This window comes from Myotis nattereri, assembly GCF_964212035.1.
Source record: "Myotis nattereri genome assembly, chromosome: 8".
Lineage (NCBI taxonomy): Eukaryota > Metazoa > Chordata > Mammalia > Chiroptera > Vespertilionidae > Myotis > Myotis nattereri.
In genome coordinates, this window is record NC_138083.1 from 62,307,850 (window position 1) to 62,330,125 (window position 22,276).

The 22,276-nt window shown below is 36.4% G+C and overlaps 1 protein-coding gene across 1 annotated transcript; it reads left to right on the top strand.

Moving 5' to 3' along the window:
• Positions 1 to 508: 508 nt before the first annotated feature.
• On the top strand, positions 509 to 22,150 carry NDUFV2 (NADH:ubiquinone oxidoreductase core subunit V2). The gene is made up of 8 exons (XM_081096499.1): positions 509 to 692; positions 7,815 to 7,880; positions 9,328 to 9,390; positions 9,477 to 9,593; positions 12,579 to 12,747; positions 14,641 to 14,750; positions 19,211 to 19,287; positions 22,003 to 22,150. Exons 1-8 carry the CDS (start codon positions 639 to 641, stop codon positions 22,094 to 22,096), a joined length of 750 nt encoding a protein of 249 aa, XP_080952625.1. The 5' UTR covers positions 509 to 638; the 3' UTR covers positions 22,097 to 22,150.
• Positions 22,151 to 22,276: the final 126 nt, after the last annotated feature.

Sequence of the window (22,276 nt, forward strand, 5' to 3'; positions counted from 1 at the left end):
TCCTGTTCCATTTATATCTCCCACCCCTCTTATCTGAAGCAAACTCCAGATATCATATTATTTCACCCTTAAATAGGTCGGCAAGTATCTTTAAAGCAACAGAATGGGAACCAAGGCATTTGGGGGGGGTCTATGCCTAGCTCACTCGGTGACAGCCCTCTGCATCTTCAATTCCATAATTTGTAAAATGATTTGTAGGGGGTGAAAGGGATTTTTTTTTTAAGTAACCACGGTAAAAAAAAAAAAAGAAAAAAAAAAGAAAGAAAAAAAAAAGATGATTACATCCTAATAAGGCTCTCCAGAAGGGAATCTCACCCCATAAATCCAGGTCCCGGCTTCATTCCCCCAAGAGCCCAAGGCGCCCTTCCTTTCAAGGCTGGGACCCCAGAGCAGCTGGCAAGACCCAGCCTTTTAGGGCGCTGGCTGGTCCTCGCCCCGCCCCTCTCCCCGGGAAGTCTCCGCCCACGAGGCCCCAGCAGCCCCCGCGCGCCCTCGCGCGCCCCCGCGGCCTCGGCGTAGGGAGCGGCTCGCTGCCCCGGACGCGCTGGGCCTGGCTCCGGAGCGCGCACGCCGTGCGTCCCGGGCTCGCCGGGATCCGCGCCGGGGGCTGCGGGGAAAGACTGACAGTTTGGTCCGCCATGTTCTTCGCCGCGGCGTTCCGGGCCCGGGCGGCTGGCCTCACCGCCCAGTGGGTAAGGAGGCTCGGAATGAGCCCGGGCACTGGCGCCGCCCTTCTCCCTCTCTCCTTGCCTCTTTGGTGGTGAGCACACGAGAGCCCTGGGCTCCGGGCCAGCCTTCAGGCGGCGGCAAGGACACTGCGGCCTTCGCCCTCTCCCGGGAGAGGTTGCTGCAGCGAGGAGCTCCGGGGGAGGGTCGGCAGATTTAACGGAGGCGGGTGCGTGGCCTCCTCTGCAGGACGGGAAGTGCCCGCCGGATTTTGTGAAGAAGAGGATGCAGGAGGGCCGCTCGGTGTTGTGTTTTGCCCTGTTTCACTGTAGCGCCTGGGTCGGCCTAGTGCCCGTGCTCCCGAAGCGGGCAGCTGGCACGGCGAGCCTGGTGCCCTTGTGGCCGTCGGGTCGCTTTGTTCTGGAGAGAACTCTGGGTTGTAGGTCCGGCTTGCTTGGTTTAGGAGCGTCTCCCGAGGCCAAGAGAAGGGTGACCACAGTGTTTTCTTTTGTGCCTTGCATATCGGAAAAGTTCGGCACGTCGTATCGAACGACGTAAAAGAGCAGCAGCACAAATACTGCACAGCAGAATTTTAGAGCTTGAATGGTGTTTTTGAGATCCAACTGCATCTCATTTTAGGCCAAGAAATGGAATCTCAGAAAGGTTGCAACATTCAAGTTCACTTAAAATGCAGATCCCAGAAATTGTAACCACGGGGCATTTACTCGAAAGAACGCAGCCCTTTTGTCTCTGCAGTAAAATAGAAGGGTTGATCAGTTCGCAGCGGCAGAGAGGGATGTAGATGTGTAGAATGAGCTCGGGGCTTTAGAGCGACACCAGAGTTTGGATGGTGACCTCACTGCGTTTTTCGCTTTGTGACTTTGGCTGTTATTTTTCTCAGTTTCCTCAGTTGTAAAATGGGAATATTGTAATGTGCAGAGTTTAGTCTTTTAATAAACGTTTTTGGTCCACTGTGGGTCATGCACTGATGGACTCCAGGTTACAATGTGGGTAAGGAGGATAGGTGACACTTGGTGACGACGTTCTGTGTGCCAAGCACTGTGTTAAATATTTACGTTCTAAATCTCGTTTGTGAGGTTGGTACCCTGATTTCCCCATTTTACATAATCAGATTTAGACAGCCCCTGTTCTTGTGGCGTTAATAGTCTTGTATAAGAGGAAAGACAATGCAAGAAAAGACTATTGATAGTCGGCAAGAGAAAGCTTAAAGGTATGAGAAGCACTAGCTGTGTTGCTAGACTCCATTGTTGGGAGGTAAGGTGAGTTCCAAGATGAAATGAGAGAGGTGGCAGGGCCCAGATCTTGGAGGTCCTTGCGTGCTATCCTGAAGAATTTGACTTTATCTTAGAGGCAGTGGAGAATCAGTGAAAGGTTTTAGAGGAACAGAGGGGCATGGTCAGGTTTCTGCCTTGGATGGATCACTGGATGGGACTGAAAGGAAAATAGGTTTGATGGGAGCCAAAGGCAGGGAGACCAGATTAGAGGCTCTTGCAGAACCCCAGGTGAGACTAATGAGGATCAGACCTTGTCTATTAGTAGAAAGGATATAGAGTACAGATAGATTTTGGTTTCTTTTGTTTTTGAGGGAAGAGGACAGGGTGTAAATTGAAAAACAGTATTAACTGGAAAAAAAACTTCAGGTAGTGGAAGAAAATCAAATTGGTTTTTTTTATTTAATATATTTTTTTATTGATTTGAGGGAGGAATGGAGAGGGAGAGAGAGATAGAAACATCAATGATAAGAGAGAATCATCGATCGGCTGCCTCCTACATGCCCCACACTGGGGATCAAGACCGCAACCTGGGCATGTGCCCTGACCGGGAATCGAACCGTGACCTCCTGGTCATAGGTCGACACTCAACCACTGAGCCACACCAGCCAGGCAAATCACATTGTTTATGTTAACTTTGGCAACTTTCTCTTTTTTTTATTAATCATTACCTGGTATGTAGTATGTGCCTAGTAAATATTTGTTGAGTTGATGAATAAGTTTAAATTTTTTTTCATTTTCCCCTCAATTTTATTGAGAAATAATCAACATACATTACTGTAGAAGTTTAAGGTGTACAGCATGATGGTGTGATTTACAAGTTTATTTTTTAATTACACAAGTAACATATTGTCAGAAAAATATAATATTAAGAACAGCAAATAAAATAAGCTCAAAAAATGAATATCACCCATAGTCTCATCAACTTGGAAATTACCAAAATGTTTAACATTTTGAAGTCTGCAATTAATAGACCTTAACAGAACTTTAAAAAAATCAGGTGATATTGTTCACACAATTTTGTAGCCTGTTTTATTCCTCATAATACGTTTTGATCAGCTTTCCTTATCAGCATACATTTTATACGGTCATTTTTAATGCTGTATAGCATTTTATTGTATGTTCTATAATTTATATAACTAGACCCGTCTTCTAATATTTTACAAATAGTGGGATATCAGATGACCTAGGAAAAATCAGGAAAAGTATGAATAAAGAGGTTCCTAATAAAATTGCTTTCCTAAAAGAGAAACCTTTAAAGAAACCATTAACATTTTCAAACCATTTACATTGCTTATTCTGTTATAATTTATGCTTTGTTAGCTAGCTGCTGTTTTCTTCAGCAACAGGCTTTTCAGCTCATCATTGCTTAAAAAATATCAAGAACTTAGTACTGTGTCTAGAATTGCTTGGAAGACACTACTTCTATAACCTTGAGCCATATTTCTTAATCTCTTTGATCCTCATTTTCTTTTCTGTAAAGTGCAGTAATACCTTGAGTGATTGTCAAGAATTGCCTAAAAATTTTGAATTATGGATGAATAGGTATTCAGAATAGACTTTTCTTCTTTCCTTTAGTAACTGCCTGTGGCTTTCTGTAATGTTGACACCACTGTATACAGCTCATTACTGCCTCACACCTAAGCCAGTACTTAGTTTTGTAGGGGTGAGAGGGTTGTGGCATTTTCAGGGGTTGTGTTTTCAGTTTTAGAATTTTCATGTTTCATTTTTATGGTTTCTATTTCTGTCTTTTCAGTCATTGATATTTTTCTTTATGTCCTTAAGCAGAGTTGCAGCTGTTTTGAAATTGTCTGGTAAATATCCATTGATTTTTTTTCTTGAAAATGGGTTGTTTTCTTTTGTGTGTATGCGCATATGGGTTTTTTGTTGTATTGTTTGTTTGTTTTTTATGTTGAGTGATTTTGGATTGAGGATGGTATGTCATAGAGGCTTTAGATTTTGTTAATTCCTCCAAAGAGTTGTTGTAAGCAGTTAATGTAATTGAACTCAAACTGCAATTCAACTCCCTTGAGGGCAGCAACTCAGATATTGGTTCAGTTCTTTCACCAGAGCTGCTTGGAATCTGCCTCATGAGCATGAATGATTTGGGGTCATCCACAGAATTTGGGTTTTCTCCTCGATATTCCTTTTTTGGGATTTCCCACTTTCCCATGCCTGTGATTGTCCCAAACTCACCTGTGTTTATTCATACCATTAAGGTTGCAGGTTTTCCATTAGGGGTTTACTGCCCTGTGCTGTTGAGGGTCTGCCTTCAGGCTAAAAGATGTAAGGGAAAAACAACAACTCACTTCTCTTCTAAGTATAGGCTTCCCCTTCCTCCTGTGTTTGCATGCATTTGGTTTTTCTCCAGTGCTTTCAGAAAGTTTTTTGTCCTCTTATTTTTTAAAAGAAGTATTTCGTCCAGAGTTTGTAATTGTTACTCAGTGGTTTGGACTGATAATATCTATTCATCTACACTAGAAGTAGAACCTTCTGTGGTGGCATTTTTCTTTCTAAATTTTAAGTTTTATAGAATGAAATGCTCTCATTCCATTAGAGATTCATTTTTTATATATTGCTTCTCTTAATTTACTTTCATTGTTGAGAGTATTACAGATGTCCCCATTTTGCCCCCTTTGCCCCCCTCCACTTGACTCTCACCCCACGCCAGGCCTTCACTGCATTATTGTCTGTGTCCATGGGCTATGCATATATGCATATAAGTTCTTTGGTTAACCGCGCCCCACACACCCCCAGCGCCCCACACACCCCCAGCACTGCTGCCTTCCTCCCTTCCCTCTGAGATCTGTGAATCTGTTCCATGCTTCCATGTCTCTGGACCTATTTGTTGATTTTTAAACCTGATTTTGCAATGTCCCAAGGTATCTCCATTTTGCCTTAAAGATTCTAAAATTCTTAAAAGTAAAAAGAAAAAAGGCATTTGTGTTAATTTTCTGTTGCTGCTGTAACAAATTTCCACAAGCTTGGTGACATAACACAACACAAATTTGCTGTCTTATGATTCTGTAGGTTAAAAGTCTGACATGGTCTAAAATCAAGGTACACTTCTCTCTGGAGACTCTAGGGGAGAATCTGTTTTCTTAGCTTTTCCAGCTTCTAGAAGCTGCTCTCATTTGTTGGATGATGGCCCTCTTCCATCTTCAAAGCCAGCAAGGGCCGAAGAGTTTCTCATGTCATGTCATGTCATGTCATGTCACATCACTCTAACCTTGCTTCTGCCATTTGTCACATATCCTTTTCTGACTTTGCTCCCTCTTCCAAATTTTAAAGGCCCCTGTGATTACCTTGGACTCTGATTATCCAGAATGATCTCCCTATTTTAAGGTGAACTGACTAGCAACCTTAATTCCAGCTCCTTTGCTGTGTATATTAACATATTCACAGTTCCCCAGAATTAGGATATGGGTATCTTTGAGGCATTATTATTCTGCCTAACACAGTCCTAAACAATTTCTTTTTTCAGCCTTAAACAATTTAGGGGAAAGAGAAAATGACAGATTTTTAAGTATTCAGTGAGGTTCAGTAGGCCATTTTTGGCATACTACAAATTCAGATCTTTCTATTGGATATGTGAACTCAGTCTCCATTTCAAATATCTAAATAGCTGAACTTCCCTCTCTTTAGCACTGTTTAATATCAGTGCAGTACATTTGGTAATAAATTGTAGGTTCATTTACCATGTTGGTCTGGTTTTCCATTGGGAAACCTTGACTCACCACTTTTGGAGTCAGGTCAGGAAGCATGTTATAAATCAGGAAATTTCTTTCAGTAAACATTAAGGACCATGTTCAAACACTTTTTGCTTTGCCTTGTTGGGGGAGAAGGAAAGCAACTTTATATGTGGGATACTTTGCTGGGTGTTATCCCATTTTGTAGGTGAGAATCTGAAGATGCCCAGGCAAATGTGCCCAACATTACATAGAATACACCTGAACTGGGTTTGTTTGCAAGTCCTATTTAAAAAAAATATTTTTTTAACCTACCTTTCTGAAATCGCTCAAGTTTACTGAGGAAAGTTGGTGTGTATGGTGAAGTTTTAAATATTATAGGTGCTATAAAGTGGTTTCACTTTGCTTAAGGAAGAGAGACTCTGGTTCAGGGGCCGTAGAGAGATAAGAGGAGGAGGTTAACCTTGGTCATGATGGATGAGGGAGGTATAGGGTGACATAACGTTGTCAGTACAGGTAGCTCCATGTACAAGGACAGTGAATGTGAGAGAGCATGACACTATGGACAAGAATAACCTGCTGTGGAAGGTGAGACTGGAATAGGTCACAGAGTAGAGGCCTTTGGTATGTCATACCACAGAGTTTAGATTTTATTCTGTAGGCAGTGATTTTAGATTGATCCCCACCACGGCCACCTCCTTCTCCCCCATCATAACTTTAGGACAAGCATCTCTGGAGATGTGGAGAAGGGTGAGATTGCAAGGCAAGAGACAGAAGGCTATTGCGGTAATCTAAGAGGGAAATGAAAAGAGTTTGAACTGGGGATAGTTGTAAGAAACATGAAGTAGTATGAAAAACAGAATTTAAAAGTTGTTTAGGTAGAATGGGTAGGACTTGGTGACTGTCTAAAATGAGAGAGAGTAAGTGAGAGAAGGGAATCATGGAATGTTTTTCATGATCATAATTTAAGCCACTGTCTGTAATGACTGTCTAAAGCTGAATTACCATTGGGTTAAAAGAAATATTTTGTTACTTTTTTTTTAAGCAAGGTGAGGCATAATTTTTTAAAAGTTGTCATGAATAGCAAATTGACATAAAGATAGGAAAAATGTAATCATAATATGGCATTTCTCTGCATCAAAAAGTTATTAGGTTTCCTTGGGGATCAATATAGTAGGCAAACATATTTGAAAATTTCAGAGGTGAAAAGGTGCAGAACCTACCTATTTGTAGAAGTATATGACAAATCTATGAATCCTTTCTGTAGAGAAGCAGTTATTTGGGATTAAATCTCAGAATTACATAGCTATGATGGCTAATAAATTTAACTATCAGGAACAGGTAAATATATGATTGTGTTATATCACTACCTTTACTTGTTATGTTTGCCTTCTTTGAATTGTCCAACTCTTCGCCAGTTCCATGCTTGGTAATCCAATGTTCTACCATCTGTGTTTAGTAGAACTCAGAAATTGGAGGATTTCTGGACCATAGTTGAATTGCTTTTGGGGGGAGTGGGTGTTGGGTGGGGGAGAGGTGGAGAAGGTAGGAATGATTGGAGAAGCAACAGAGCAAAGAGAAATGAAATGCAAAGGAGAGGGGATTCAAATGGGTTTCTTCCAAACAATTGAGTATGGTCAGTCTATAGAGCATCCATCATAAGCAGCTTTCTGAAACTTTTTATGGCTGGAGTTTTTAAACTAATTTAGTAAAGAATTGAAAAGGAGGATGCAGTTGACTCATTAATACAGAGTATATGACTCATCTGTACAGAATGAAAACATGTTTATGAATATCCACACTAAATGAAAGCTGGCCTCCAACTTGATTCACACAAAAGTGAAAGGCTGTAAGTTAATGGTATATTAACTCTTCAAATGTATGCTAACAGAGTGTTGTAGAAAGGATACATGACTGGGTTTGATCCTGGCTCTTCCACTAACTCTATGTGTGACCTTAGGCAAGTAAATAACCTTACCTTTGGACCTCTGCTTTTTTATACCTCTCCTAAAATAGAATGGGCAGGATGTAGTGTAGTAGACTATAACTCTTAAGATCTTTTACTTCTGTAAGTTGATTCTATTGTTTTTAGTTATGGATCTTAAAGTATTTCCATATGAAAAATTTCTTAAGGCTTGTGATTTACAAAATTTTCTTAAAATTTTAGGGAAGACATATAAGGAATTTGCATAAGACAGCTGTGCAAAATGGAGCTGGAGGAGCCTTATTTGTGGTAAGTAATTAACTTAGATTTCTTCAGAATGAAAAGACTTGAAAATTTGGGTAACTTTGTTATAATAATCCAAATATCTTAAATAGCCATGTCTTTAGTATATCCTGGCCATTGTGGGAATTTAAATATAGATAATTGAATTCACTACTTTTAAAAAGATATATGTGGTTCCAGCTGAACTTCTCAAGTTTAAATTGGTACCAGAACAAGTCTAAGAATAAGAATTTAGATTATTATTAGGTGAAATTACTATGAATGAGCTTTAACCCAGTTTCACACTTTGAATTTTTAAAACTCAGTCATTTTGGTTCACTGAAGATTCTGAGGCTGCAACTTGGGGATTCCCAAAATGGCACTAGTTTGAAACTTACAGATTTTAGTAATAGAATGAATACGTTGGTAGTTGGCCTTTGTATTTTTGGTTCCCAGGGTTAACTACAGGTAAAGGTCAGTGAACTCCCTAGCTTAGTTGCACAATTCAGAAAATATAAGATAATTTATCCCTCTTCTCTGGCAAAGGTACAGCGTTCAGGAATTAATCTGGTGTTGTTTAAAGGCAATTTACTGGACTAGTATGATTTAGAGTTAGTGGTATAGTCTTGTAAACTGAGTTATTCCAAAGCTGAATCTTAATGTTAGTTGGCATACTATCAATAAGTAGATTTCTGCTTTATATTTTATCATCTTTGTCTAAAGACATATCAAATATGCCATGTGTTTGAGATCATTGTCCAAAGTTTTAATTTTCTTTTTTCTTGTGTGTCTTTGAAAAAGAACTGAGAGTTAACATATTAAGAGATTCAGTTCTGTGTTCACCTTACGTACAAAACATTAATCATTGTAAGTGTTAATCTTAGTGTGACTCATTTGATTTCCTGTTGACATGCCATTTCTTGTCAGTTTTTAAAGAGGAAAAAAATAAAGCTTCTTGCTGTTGGCTAGTTTCTATTACAGAAAACTAGCTGTTGGCTAGTTTCTGTTACGTGGAGAAGGCTTTTGTACCTTCCCTAAAGTAAGTGAATCCCTTTGACAATTTGATACACTCTCTTTGGAAAAATACACGTATGTTCACACTGAAAATTCTGTCTTCATAAGGCTTCCAATAATTAGTAATGTTTTGGTAATTACATTTGAAGATCCTATCCTCTAATCAAGTTGGATAACCCTTTGTTTTTTGGTCCTAAAGCTACTTCTCTTAAACCATTAAATGGTAGTTTCTAAAACTGTCTAAAATTTTGAATTCTGCTAACATTACTTGGGTAATCATACTCATCACATGTGTATTTACTAATTAGTTTAGCCATTCTTTTTGATGCAAGGATAGATTGATTTGTATTGTGTTGAAAATAAAGTGAAGAGATTAAATGAGCAACAGTAATGTGCAAAATTATTCACACTTTTGAGGAATTTTGATCATTTTGGAAAATATTTTTTTCCTTTTGTGTAGCACAGAGATACTCCTGAGAATAACCCAGATACTCCATTTGATTTCACACCAGAAAACTATAAGGTATGATAAATTAATGTTATAATTAATGGTGCAAAATATTTAGTATCTTCCAGAATATAAAAACGGGTGCTTTTCCTTTGATACAGAGGATAGAGGCAATTGTAAAAAACTATCCAGAAGGGCATAAAGCAGCAGCTGTGCTTCCAGTCTTAGATTTGGCCCAAAGACAGAACGGATGGCTGCCTATCTCTGCTATGAACAAGGTACTGAATTCATTTTTGCCTTAGTTCAAAAAAAGGAGATTGTGTATGAAATTTTTTGTATAGAAGTTCCTCTGACAGCCATTAATGTAAAAATATAAGAGTTTGAATTCCTTTAATTATGTTTTCTCAAATGACGTATGTTTTTGTTGGTTCCCTTAGTAAAACAGAAAAAGTAGAGTTTTTTACCCTTGTAAGAAATAATAAAAGCATTATAATGAGGTTTTCTTTTTTCCCCTTCTTTTTGGTCATACTACAGATAAAAGATCCCAAATGTGTATAATTTGCTGTCAAGATATTCTGAAAATCAATGTACTATTTAAACACCAGAATTAAAGAAAAAGGATCTGCTTATAGCTAATGGTGAATCTTTATAATATTTTTATCTTTGGTAACAGGCTTTAACAAAAACCTATACAATATATGATATATGACACTTGATTGTGGCACCTTGGAATCAGCAACCCATAACAGAAATGTTATGAGTGACCCATTTAAATGAAGTTAGTCTATTCATACATATTCAAGATTTCAGGTTTCTTTTACTAATTGTATTTTCAGTACTAATCCAAATATCAAGTTTATTCCTATTCTATTAATATAACTACATTTGTGTGGTATTATGTTAAAGTGTATAGTTTACAAAGTGCTATACAAAACCATATACGGTATTTGATTCTTACGAGAATCACAAAACTAATAAGTGTGATGTAATGGAAAATATATTTGACTTTGAGTTAAGTCATTTTTCTTTGGACATCCTTCCTCAACTGCAATGAAGATTTTGAACTAAGTAAATATTTTCTAAGTGTTGTTATGATTTCTAAATGATAAGAGCTGGGAACTACTTCTAATTCTTTACATTTTCTAATTGACTTACAGGGATTCTGCTCTACTTTATTTCTCTTTTCACTTTTTAAATTTTATTTGGTCTGTTACCATTGTCATCTTTCTTGGAGAGTAGGAATGTCCTCAATTTATCTAATGGAATCCCAAGTGCAGATTTTTTATTTAGTTCATTTATCTCTTACTTGCTTTGTATAGTACCCTAACACTGCTGTGGACCCTTAGTATTTTTTTGACTATGAAAAAATGTTATAAAGCAAGTTTGGTTGGTACCATAGTTAGTAAACATAGCCAGATGTGTGTGTGTTTGTTTTTTTCTTTAATTAATCACATATTTCTTTGGTGGTTTCTAAATAACTTATATTGGTTTCTATATTATAATAGCCAACTTTATAAATAATTATTGAGGTGTTTTTAAATCATAGATACTTTTTAGCAAAAATGTATTTTTTTAAATAATAACAAGCTTGTTGAAAGTCTTGCAGCATGGCAAATTTAGTAGAGCAAAATAAAATAAATGAGAAACTAATGTGAGAACATTTCAGAAATACTGTCCTATTTCGAATTGGATGTGTATGTGTAAAAGCAGAAAATAGCATATAAAGAATAACAGTGATGGTGAACCTATGATACGCATGTCAGAGGTGACACGCGAACTCATTTTTTTGGTTGATTTTTCTTTGTTAAATGGCATTTAAATATATAAAATAAATATCAAAAATATAAATCTTTGTTTTACTATGGTTGCAAATATCAAAAAATTTCTATATTTGACACGGCACCAGAGTTAAGTTAGGGTTTTTCAAAATGCTGACACGCCAAGCTCAAAAGGTTCACCATCATTGGAATAGGATCAAGATTCTTTCCACTTTACATCTGAGACTTTTAATATTACTGTTTCTCTCTGACTCCACAGAAAAGTCCAGCCTTACAACAATAACAAAATCCAAAAACTCACACATTATTTCCTTAACCATCACTATGGTGCACAGCAGCAGCCCCAGGGAAGTTTTTTCAAAGTAGACGTCAGGGCCTTAACTCCCAGTGATAGGGCTCCAGTACATATATTTTCAGGCTTCAGCATGTGTATTTTGAGAGAGCTCCCCAGATTTAGAGGTACATGCCTGATTTAGTATTACCAAATTAATCTTTTCACAGGTGAGCTGTGTTTAGATGTCTTCTAAGAACACATCAGAAATGCAATTTAATGAGCTCTTCTTTCATGTCAAAACGAGAATATATATGTAATTTTTAAGAATATCAGATATCAAATCTTAAGACCTGATCAGGTAATATTAAATCACCCAGAAAGTTGTAGCCAGGATTATAGTCATGATAGACTGTGTGTGGACCAGCCCTAGCAAATAGCTAAAAAACCTGTTTTCTCTAACAGACTTGCCCTGACCAAGAGAGTTGTGCTCAAATATTGAGTCCCTTGGTCCTGAACACCCCCCCACCCCCACACCCCTTCACTCTCCACCTTTCACCTCCCCACTGCCTCCCCAATATATCAGAACAAGTATTTTCTGTAAATTCATTGATGTGAAAGGTTGGGAAGTACTAGTCCAGAGATCTATTGGAAATAATAAGGTTTGATTGTTCTGAAGGGGTGTGTGTGTGTGTGTGTGTGTGTGTGTGTGTGTGTGTACCAATACGGGCTAGTAGGTAAGCTTTGATTCTCAACTTTTTCTGTCCCCATACCATTTGCACACACTATACTTCACCAGTTACATCAAGGCCTTTTTGAAAAATTGGTGAAAGGTTGAAAATATAATTTAACTTATTAGGGTTTGGTCACCAAATTTTTGCTATTTAGAAATTTTAAATTGCAAAATATCGAGTTAAATGACCAAAGTAGAAATTCTTAATGAGAGACTTAAAAGTTTAGAGAAAAAGACACTTTTGCAGAGATAAGGGCTGGGGTAACCATTAATTAGCCTCTGGGCTTTGTAGTGTAAGTGTAAGATGTCTGTAAAAATTAAAGGATTTATACTTTGCAAATAAGAAATACAGGTATATTTTCTGCTTTTGAAGAACTTTTCTGTTTTTACCAAATTGAAGCAGTAACAAAATATGCTTTTAACCAAGCTCAATTATTAAACCTTATAATTATGTTTTTTAAAAATTTCCTACTATTTTTAGGTTGCAGAAGTTTTACAAGTACCTCCCATGAGAGTATATGAAGTAGCAACTTTTTATACAATGTATAATCGAAAGCCAGTTGGAAAGTATCACATTCAGATCTGCACTACTACACCTTGCATGCTTCGAAACTCTGACAGCATACTGGAGGCCATTCAGAAAAAGCTTGGTATGGGACACATTATACGTATAACTTTTATGAAAATTATAATTGTCTTTCTAGAGTTGATCAATTTCTACCTAACTTTTCCAACTTTTGTCATCTTATTGGATCTCTACTTCATGAGTAAATTTTGTCTTACTGTTTGTCTACATTTATTTCTTATTTTGTACTCCTAGTTCTCAGCCTCAAAGTTGAATTTTCATCTTATCTTTTTCTAGTCATTAAGTATGTTGGAAAAGCTAGGAATTTTAACGTTTTCATTATTTACAAATTAAGTTTCATTGTGTAATAATAGCATGTGGTATGTAAAAAGTGACTATCTTATCCTTAGGTCCTTTCAAATTAGCCTTTGGACAAATAAAATAGTAAGAATGTGTCAGGGCCGAAACCGGTTTGGCTCAGTGGATAGAGTGTCGGCCTGCGGACTGAAAGGTCCCAGGTTCGATTCCGGTCAAGGGCATGTACCTGGGTTGTGGGCACATCCCCAGTAGGAGGTGTGCAGGAGGCAGCTGATCGATGTTTCTCTCTCATCGATGTTTCTAGCTCTCTATCTCTCTCCCTTCCTCTCTGTAAAAAATCAATAAAATATATTTAAAAAAAAAAAAAAAGAATGTGTCAGGAAGAGAAATTTGAAATGGGGTTTTATTATAGTAGCATTTACAAAATTGAAAGGGCATTTTTCCACACAAAACTGTCATTACTGCACATATAACTTTACATAAGTAAAGTAAAAGGAGGTTTTTAGTTTTTTTTAAAATTTTTGTTACTGAATATAAAGTACTTGGATGTGGTAAAATTTGAGCAGTATTGAAGTATATATAACAGAAATCTGAAATCTGTTCATAATCCTACCTTCCACCTTCAAGATACAAATTCTGATAATAGTTGAATAATTAGTTTCAGGTTTTATATTGTTTTCATTATTGAATACATAAATGTAATGTGTCTGTGCTTTTTGTACTTTTTTTGACTACAGCATAGTAAGTATGTCTGCCTCAGATTTCTATTATTTCTTAAGTTATTTTGTGGTTACTTTTATGTATATTCCTCTTTGCATACCTGCTATATACTGAGATTATTTACAGGAAGTAGATTTGCTGTGTCAGGTTTTGACAAAATGCCTTCTCTAAAGCTATTAGAGTAATTGTTTTCCTCTCATTCTATTTTTAAATTTATTTTTTTTATCCTTATCCAAGGATATTTTTCTATTGATTTTTAGAGAGATGGAAGAGAGAGGGAAAGACAGAGAGAAATATCGATGTGAGAGAAACACATTGATTGGTTGCCTCCTGCAAGCGCTCAACCAGGGCTTGGGCTGAGGAGGAGCTTGCAACCAAGGTACATGCCCTTGACCCTTCAGTCCACAGGCCAACGCTCTATCCACTGAACCAAACCAGCTAGGACGTCACATTCTTAATGATGTTTGATATTAGCAGTTTTCTGAGTCTTTGCTAGTCTTACAATATGATTTTAGTAGGTTAATTATCACTGTCAAAATGAAAATTGTACTGTTGGTTTTACTGCTATTTGACAACAAACACTGGAGATAAGTCACCTGGAATTTGGTTGTTTTAAAGGAACGAGTTCACATAAGAAATCCTAGAATTTTCTAGTATAATTGTGCAGGCTTGTTTCGTTTAAGAAATTTAGTGCTCTTAAATATTTTTTGTATATCTCCGTAACATGTCGTTGGTTTTCTTTTCTTTTTTTCTTAAATCATATTGCTATTAAAATATAACCGGGGGTGGGTAGGGTGGGGGCAGGGGCGAGCTGAAGGGGGTCAGTGGGGGGAAAAAAGGGGACATATGTAATACTTTCAACAATAAAGAATTATTTATAAGTTTAAAAAAACTGGAAAAAATATAACCTGGTCCTTACAATGATCATTTATATTTTTAGGAATAAAGGTTGGAGAGACTACACCTGACAAACTTTTCACTCTTATAGAGGTGGAATGTTTAGGGGCCTGTGTAAATGCACCAATGGTTCAAATAAATGACAACTACTATGTGAGTATTTCACTTAATATGAATTAAAACTGTATGATGTCATGTTTAAAATACTTATTTTCCCGGCCTATAAATGTTGGTTTCTAAATTATGCATTTAGAAGAAACTTGGCATAAATATCCAAGGTTTGTTTTGTTTGTTTCTTTCTTGGCTTCCTACTCATAAAAATGTCATAGGAATGGAAAACCTTTCATAAAAATGTCAATTTTAGCTTCCACGTTATTGCCCATCAGATAGTTTTTAAAAATTTATCTTTAAATATTTTTGCATTTAAGTCTTGGAGGTAATGATATATTTTTAAAACTTTTAAATTATGAAAAATTTAATTTACATACAAATACAGAAAATAGCTATCAAGATTTAACAGATAATAATACTTTCCACACTTAAGGAAATTATTTTTATCCTTATTATTATTTGTAGGATTAACCTACAGATGCAAGTAAACCATTTTCATTACCACCAAAAATCCTATTCCTTTCCATTCATTCCCAGAGGTAACCACTATCATAAATTCAGTGTATATTCTTCTTGTACATGTTTTTAAACTTTTAAAATATATGTATAAGTTACACTAATAATGTAATACTATATTGCTTTTTCTAACAATTTTATAGAGGTGGTATCATACCTGTCTTTTAGTACTGTTTTAGCCAGGTCTCACAAGTTTTGATAAGTAATATTTTCTTCATTTAGTTCTAAATATTTTTAAATTTGCAGTTTTTTCTTAAACATGTTTTTAATATCCAAGTGGGTGGAGTATAGTTATCTTTTTTTAATTGCCTGCTACCCTAATTGTATCACGGTTTTCATTCATAATATCTTGTTAGCTCATACTTCTTAGAAATTTGCTCATGGAAATTCTTAGAGGCCTGTATTAAAGGTGGATTCTTCAAGAAGAGATTTGCTTTGCTACTCTCTTGCTCCTAGAAATGCTACTGTCCCAAAAGAGAGACCCTCTCTTTAAACCCTTCCCTCAGCCTTCAATGTGTAAGATTCTAAGCTAGCAGACTTTTTAGGGACAGTTTAATTTCTGTTTACACTTATATTGAGGATATAGCTTTTTGGGGTCTTAACTTCATGTGATTTGGATGTTTCTTGTGACCTGGGGCTTTGTCCCTTGCCCCTCCAGACCAGTGGGGGGGCAAGGGACAAAGCACATTTCATAGCACATAAACTAATTACTAAAATTCTGCAGCATCTCATAGCACATAAACTAATTACTCATCTCATAGCACATAAACTAATTACTAAATTAGTAATTTTCATCTCATAGCACATAAACTAATTACTAAAATTCTGCAGCATACCAAAAAATATATATTTTTGCCAATCTGACCAAAAAAAACCCCAAAGGATATAATTGATTCATTCACACCAAACAGCTATTATTGTATTGGCTGTTGTCATTTTTTTTTTTTATTTGACAACCTAAGGGAAAAGAGTTCAGTGCCCCTGACTAAGGAGTCAGGTATTGCATATTTTAAAAAATTCCTGTGGCACACCAGTTGAAAATTGCTGCTCTAGACTATGAAATCCTGAAGCCAAATTTGCATGGTGTTCTACCTCTCTCTACCTGAATTTTGAGGTTTTGGTTTCTGGGTATTTCTTTGCCAGTATATTGATGAAATTTAAAAGCGCCTGTAGTTGTTACAACAAGAAGTTCAGTCAGGATAGTTATTCTGCCATAATGCCTGAAATGGATATCTATAACTTTTTTAATGAAGATGAAATTATATTTCTTTGGCCTTTTAGATTTCTAGGGTGTTTTCATTCCCTATAGTGATATTCTTCATTTTAATGATCAGTGATTTAAATTTCTTCTCCATTTCCCCTACTTTAAAAAAAAGTCCTTAAAAAATATGGCAACAACTTTCTCTTTTCCAACATTCTGCAATTTATTCATAATAATGAGGATCTTGATTTAAGCAAGAATTAGAGTGGCCAAGGCTTTCTTTGAAGCATAATAAGTCTAAATATGGTAGCCTATGGACTTACCCAAGAGCTAGAGATTCTTTCAATTAGTATAGTCTTTGGCAAGGCAATTAGTAACTTGTATGTATCTCAGTTGATGAGTGGATAAAATGAAATAGTCACATAAACTTGGATTGGATCCTACCTAGGGAAAACACAGTTACCACATTTTGATGATGGTTAGATAGATTTGAATATGGACTTGACATTTGATTTTATTAAAGAAATTATTGTTAGCTAATGAGGTGTGGAAATGGCATTATGTTATTTAAGAAAATTTTCTTATTCTTAGGAAATGGCCTCCTGAAGTATTAGGGATGAAGTGTTATAATGTCTGCAACTTGCTTTCAAATGGTATAGCCCCAAAGCATGTGTGTACATAATGAAAATATGGCAAATTAAAAATTGTTCAGTCTAGGTGGTAGAGATATGGTATTCATGTATAGTTTTCAAATTCTCATAATAAAGGTTTGGGGGAGGAATAAAATCAATAGATAATTTAAAGATGTATTCTAGCTATGAAGTTCTTAACATCTGTTAAACCCTAAGCAGTTTCAAAGCAGCTTTTTAGTTTCAAAAATGTTTCATTATTCAACAATATTAAAGGCAATTTTTGACTAGGCACTGGAAATATAGTATTGAATCATGATTTCTCTAACATTTTCTCATTTAATTCTCAAGTAAGTTTACAAATGAAGAAACAGACTTAGGGAGGCTAAGTAACTTGCTAGGTGGTACTGCAAAACATTTTGTTAAATACTGAACAGTTTTAGAGGGGGATGAATGGATATAATGTAGTTTAGATAGTTTTCTCCTAGTTTAATCTTACCATTCTGTTTGACTCTTTTGATTAAATGTAGGTTGCAGCAACTAGGCATATGAGTGGGCATGTGTTTATGTGTTTTATTTCTTTTTTTATTTTAAATAACAGAACCCTTTCTTGAGTCAAATATTTTACACAGGTGTAGTGTATAAAATATAGAGCTGTTCTAGTTGAAATGGGATTTTGAGGGTCTGCATCATTAAAATGTGTCAAAAATAAGGTGGGTTTTTGTTGTTGTTTTCTTACCTTTCCCTTTGAAAATTAAATGAATTTTGAACTGGTAAAATTCACCTGGGAAAAGAAGATACCCCTAGGATATTAGACCTTTAGGTCAGGGATGGATATTAGCCATCTACTTTTAAGTTACTATGCCTGCTGGTGCTATTTTATTTACTACTAGAGGCTCAATGCACAAAATTCGAGGAAGGGTAGGCCTTTGCAGCCCTGGCTGCCTCACGGCCCTGCCCCCCTCCCACGCCTACCTTGGCCTGGTGCTGCCCACATCCGCTGCCACATACCCCCGGTTCCCCGGTTCCGCAGAGCCCCCCCGATGATCGCCCCACATAGGGTGGTCTGGGCCTCCCTCTTCGGGGCAATTGCGGAGCCCCCCCCCATTGATCGCCCCTTTGGGTGGTGGCCTGGGCCTCCCTCTGCAGGGAAATGGTGGAGTGATGGTGGGCCCCCCGACCAATCACATCGCACCCGCCTTGGCTGGCCTGGCACCAGTGCGTGTCGCGTAGCGTGGTAGTCCAGACGGTCGTTCTGCTATTTGGTTGATTTGCATGTTACACTTTTTTTTTTTTAAATATATTTTATTGATTTTTTGCAGAGAGGAAGGGAGAGAGATAGTTAGAAACATCGATGAGAGAGAAACATCGATCAGCTGCCTCCTGCACATCTCCCACTGGGGATATGCCCGCAACCCAGGTACATGCCCTTGACCGGAATCGAACCTGGGACCTTTCAGTCCGCAGGCCGACACTCTATCCACTGAGCCAAACCGGTTTCGGCTGCATGTTACACTTTTATTATTATAGATGTGCTGCCTCAGCATTGTTGAGCATGTGCCATAGATAGCACTGTTCTGTTTTATATATTTTCTCATTTAATTAATTCTCAAGTAGGTTTACAAGTGAAGAAACAGACTTAGGGAGGCTAAGTAACTTGTCTGAGATTACTAGCTAGTAAGTGATAGGGTTGAGGACTCAAATGCAGAACTGTTTCGCTCCAAAGCACTACTCTCTTGCTTCTTTAGCTGCAGCTCTTAATACATATAGCATTTAGCAGTTTATACTATATGTAGAAGTTATTCCATTGCTGCTATCTTGGTAGCTAACTTGTAAGTTGAGAAAGACAAATAATAAACTAATTGATATTAGGGATTTGCACAGATTTCAAGTAGAAAGTAATTTTTTTAAAAAAATACATTTTTATTGATTTCAGAGAGGAAGGGAGAGGGAGAGAGAGAGAGAAACATCAATGATGAGAGAGAATCATTGACTGGCTGCCTCTTACATGCCCCCCACTGGGGATTGAGCCTGCAACTCAGGCATGTGACCTTGACTGGAATTGAACCTGAGACCCTTCAGTCTGCAGGCTGATGCTCTATCCACTGAGCCAAACCAGCTAGGGCGAAAGTAATTTTAATATTTTTTTTTTATAGGAGGATCTGACACCTAAGGATATTGAAGAAATTATTGATGAGCTCAAGGCTGGCAAAATGCCAAAACCTGGGCCAAGGTACGCTTTTATTTTTATATAATAAATTTTAATGGTTTAACCTAAAGTAGTCTTTTATGTAAACTGATGGTAAGACAACACTTTCTTTATTTTGACATTATAAACAAATATTTGTGTGCTGAGATTGTTCTTATTTTAAGTTAAAGTATTGAAAATAACTTCTAAACTTGTTTTCAAATTATTAAATAGAAGTTTATTTTTCAGTATGGATTAGCTAAAAATAATTTTGAATTCTTCATGTTTAGTTTTATAAAGACATCTTAAGTTTTGCAGAATTCTGTGGGATGCAGAATATTTTAGATGTAAAAAATATATAGGTAGGCTATAAGTATACATAAAAATATATAGGTGGTGGCCAATGGATAACTCTAGACATTAAAGTCACTTTTTTTATATAATAAAAGTAGGGACAGTGGTGGATATATCTCAACAATATTTTTTTTAAAATAAGCACTAAACTTTCATTAAGTAGATTTTCTTTAAAAAGCACTTTTTTAAGCCATAAAATCTGTATAGAGCTGCTCTTTCTATGGAGCATGTCTGCCCTCGCCTTTCCCTAACCTCTTCCCTCAGGTGCATTTTCCTTGCCTTTCTCCTAAGCTCCAAAGGCCCTTTTTATACCTAGGTAACCTGTTTCCTGAGCTCATTTCTTCTACGGCTCACTTCTTCTACCTCTGTGACTTTCTAAATAAACTTTTATTAAAATAAATATATATATATATATATATATATAAATGTATATGAGATCAAGTTTTCTAGAATGCAAATGAGTTAAAATGATGAATGTACAAATAGTGTTGGAATGGCTAGAAAAAACAGATTTACCTCTTGAATTGTGATGAAGAGAACGGTAATTAGTGAATGGCATTTTAATCATAAATTATCAGGAAAACAATTTTTTGGTTTTTATTAAGTGAAAACCCTAATTTAAATTGTAACTGTCAGGTGAATGAATAGGGCTTAGATCACTGCCTCTCTATTTGTGTTCTGAGGAATGTTTACAGATAAAATGAGGGAAGTTACAACTAGTAGATAAAACAAAGTTTGTAGGCTTTACTGGAAGATTTTACTGCCTTTATAATATTTTAGTATGTCTTTTGTGAATGGTAGGGGAAGGAGAACATTTGTAGGCAGACATAAGAACCCCTGGGGCTCTGTTTTTCCCCTCAAGTATGTCATGGGACTGTCATTTCATAGAACAAACTTTAGGAATCTGGACCAGGTTATTCTTAAAATAACTGTCTTCTATAAAATTCTATAATCCTGTGAAGAACTCAGGCAGTATACATAATTAACTCTTCCATTTATTGTTCCAGAAATTTTGGTTTTTATAATCTTCTTAAATCAGAGCTTTGTGTGGATAAAGCGCTTAAACCACAAGGGGGAACCTAGTAAAAGAGCAGCAGGTATACCTGTGTGACTAGTTAACATAAAAAAATTACAAAGCCAAGTATTGTTTTTATTAAAGCTAAATGTTATTTCGCCATTTACCCTGAAACTTTCAGGCTTTGACAGTACAGTGTCTGCTTTTTGATCTGGTTTTCATAGTAACTTATAATACAAATATACTAATTTCTGACTTTGTAGCCATTCTTCATTATAATACTCTACTTAGCTACTTGCATTATGTAATGTACTAGTAATAGCTAGAAAGATCTTATAAATGATTGTGGTATCACTTTTCTGTCCTCTCAATAAAAAATGATTTCCTAGGACTTGAAAACAGACTTACAAGATTAATGACAGAATGTGAAGGGCAAAGCCAGAGGGAGTAAAAAGATGTAAATTGAACAAATTCTTCCGCTAAAATCGATGGGAGGAACAAAGTAAATGAACAAAGCTAGGGAATAGGAGGGGTGAAATGGTAGGTGCTGAGTTGGGCTCTAGCAACAGAGGTTAGACAGGGCAGAGGTTGAGCCAATACCTGGGAAAATATGTGTGTGGGTGAAACAAAAACCAGACAGGTTCTTCTACCTCTGTGTTGCTTTTCTTCATAGATTCCTATATAAGTACCTGTTCTTGTTTCCTTTCTGGCTATTAGCAACCCTGGTCTGGGCCCTGTTTTTTGAAAAATTAGTACTATTATGGCCTAAAAACATAAATACAAATAGATTTTGTATTTACTACTTCTAAGAGACATCCCTCCCAAATCTTCAAATTCCTCAAGGAATCCAGTTTCTATTTAAAGTATAATATATAAGTGTGTATTCCCTCTGTTCACAATGACAGATCTCATTCTAAATAAAATCCAAATATAAAAGATGTAGTGTCTAGTTTATTAAAACATGATTTTTTAAAATGTTCTCTGGGTTAGGTTATTTTCCTGTAGTTAAGCTCTAATACTGGGGCACTTGCTGAATCCCCCAACACTTGGTTTCTGTATAAAATAAGGCCAGTAATCACTTATCTCATGGCATTGTTGAGATTAAAGGAGCTAATACTGTATATACACTGCTCAATAAATGGGAGCTAGTATTAGGTTATTTTTATATTTTTCATATTTATATAGTGAATTTGATATGTCAGTTTTCATGTTTAACTTTACGAAGAGAAAATCTTGCAGCAGTTGAAATGTTTGGATTAAATAATATATGCTAGCTATTAGGTGAAAAATAGTTAACTGGGCTGTTGTGAGGTAACAGTTACAATTTTTTAAGTAAAAATTTATAAATAGTAATAATAGTCAATTTAATGTTAACTTGCTTTTCTTTTCAGGAGTGGACGCTTCTCTTGTGAGCCAGCTGGGGGTCTTACCTCTTTGACCGAACCACCCAAAGGACCTGGTTTTGGTGTGCAAGCAGGCCTTTAATTTATATTCAACTGTAAATATGTCACTGGAGAAATAAAATATGAATTTCCTATCTACATAAATTTTTAATATTTATTTCAACCGGTGAACACCTTAGTGGTAACTTAGCAACTTATAGCTCTGTAAGTACCATGTCAAACTTAATAGCTCCATTTTTTTTTTTTAAATCCTCACTTGAGA

What these genes read in the sequence shown, in the direction of transcription:
- NDUFV2 (XM_081096499.1), top strand. Translation starts at nt 639, where the DNA reads ATGTTCTTCGCCGCGGCGTTCCGGGCCCGGGCGGCTGGCCTCACCGCC. An exon ending in GGCCATTCAGAAAAAGCTTG is followed by an intron (nt 12,748 to 14,640) that starts GTATGGGACACA and finishes TTATATTTTTAG; the next exon opens with GAATAAAGGTTGGAGAGACT. An exon ending in ATGCCAAAACCTGGGCCAAG is followed by an intron (nt 19,288 to 22,002) that starts GTACGCTTTTAT and finishes TTTTCTTTTCAG; the next exon opens with GAGTGGACGCTTCTCTTGTG.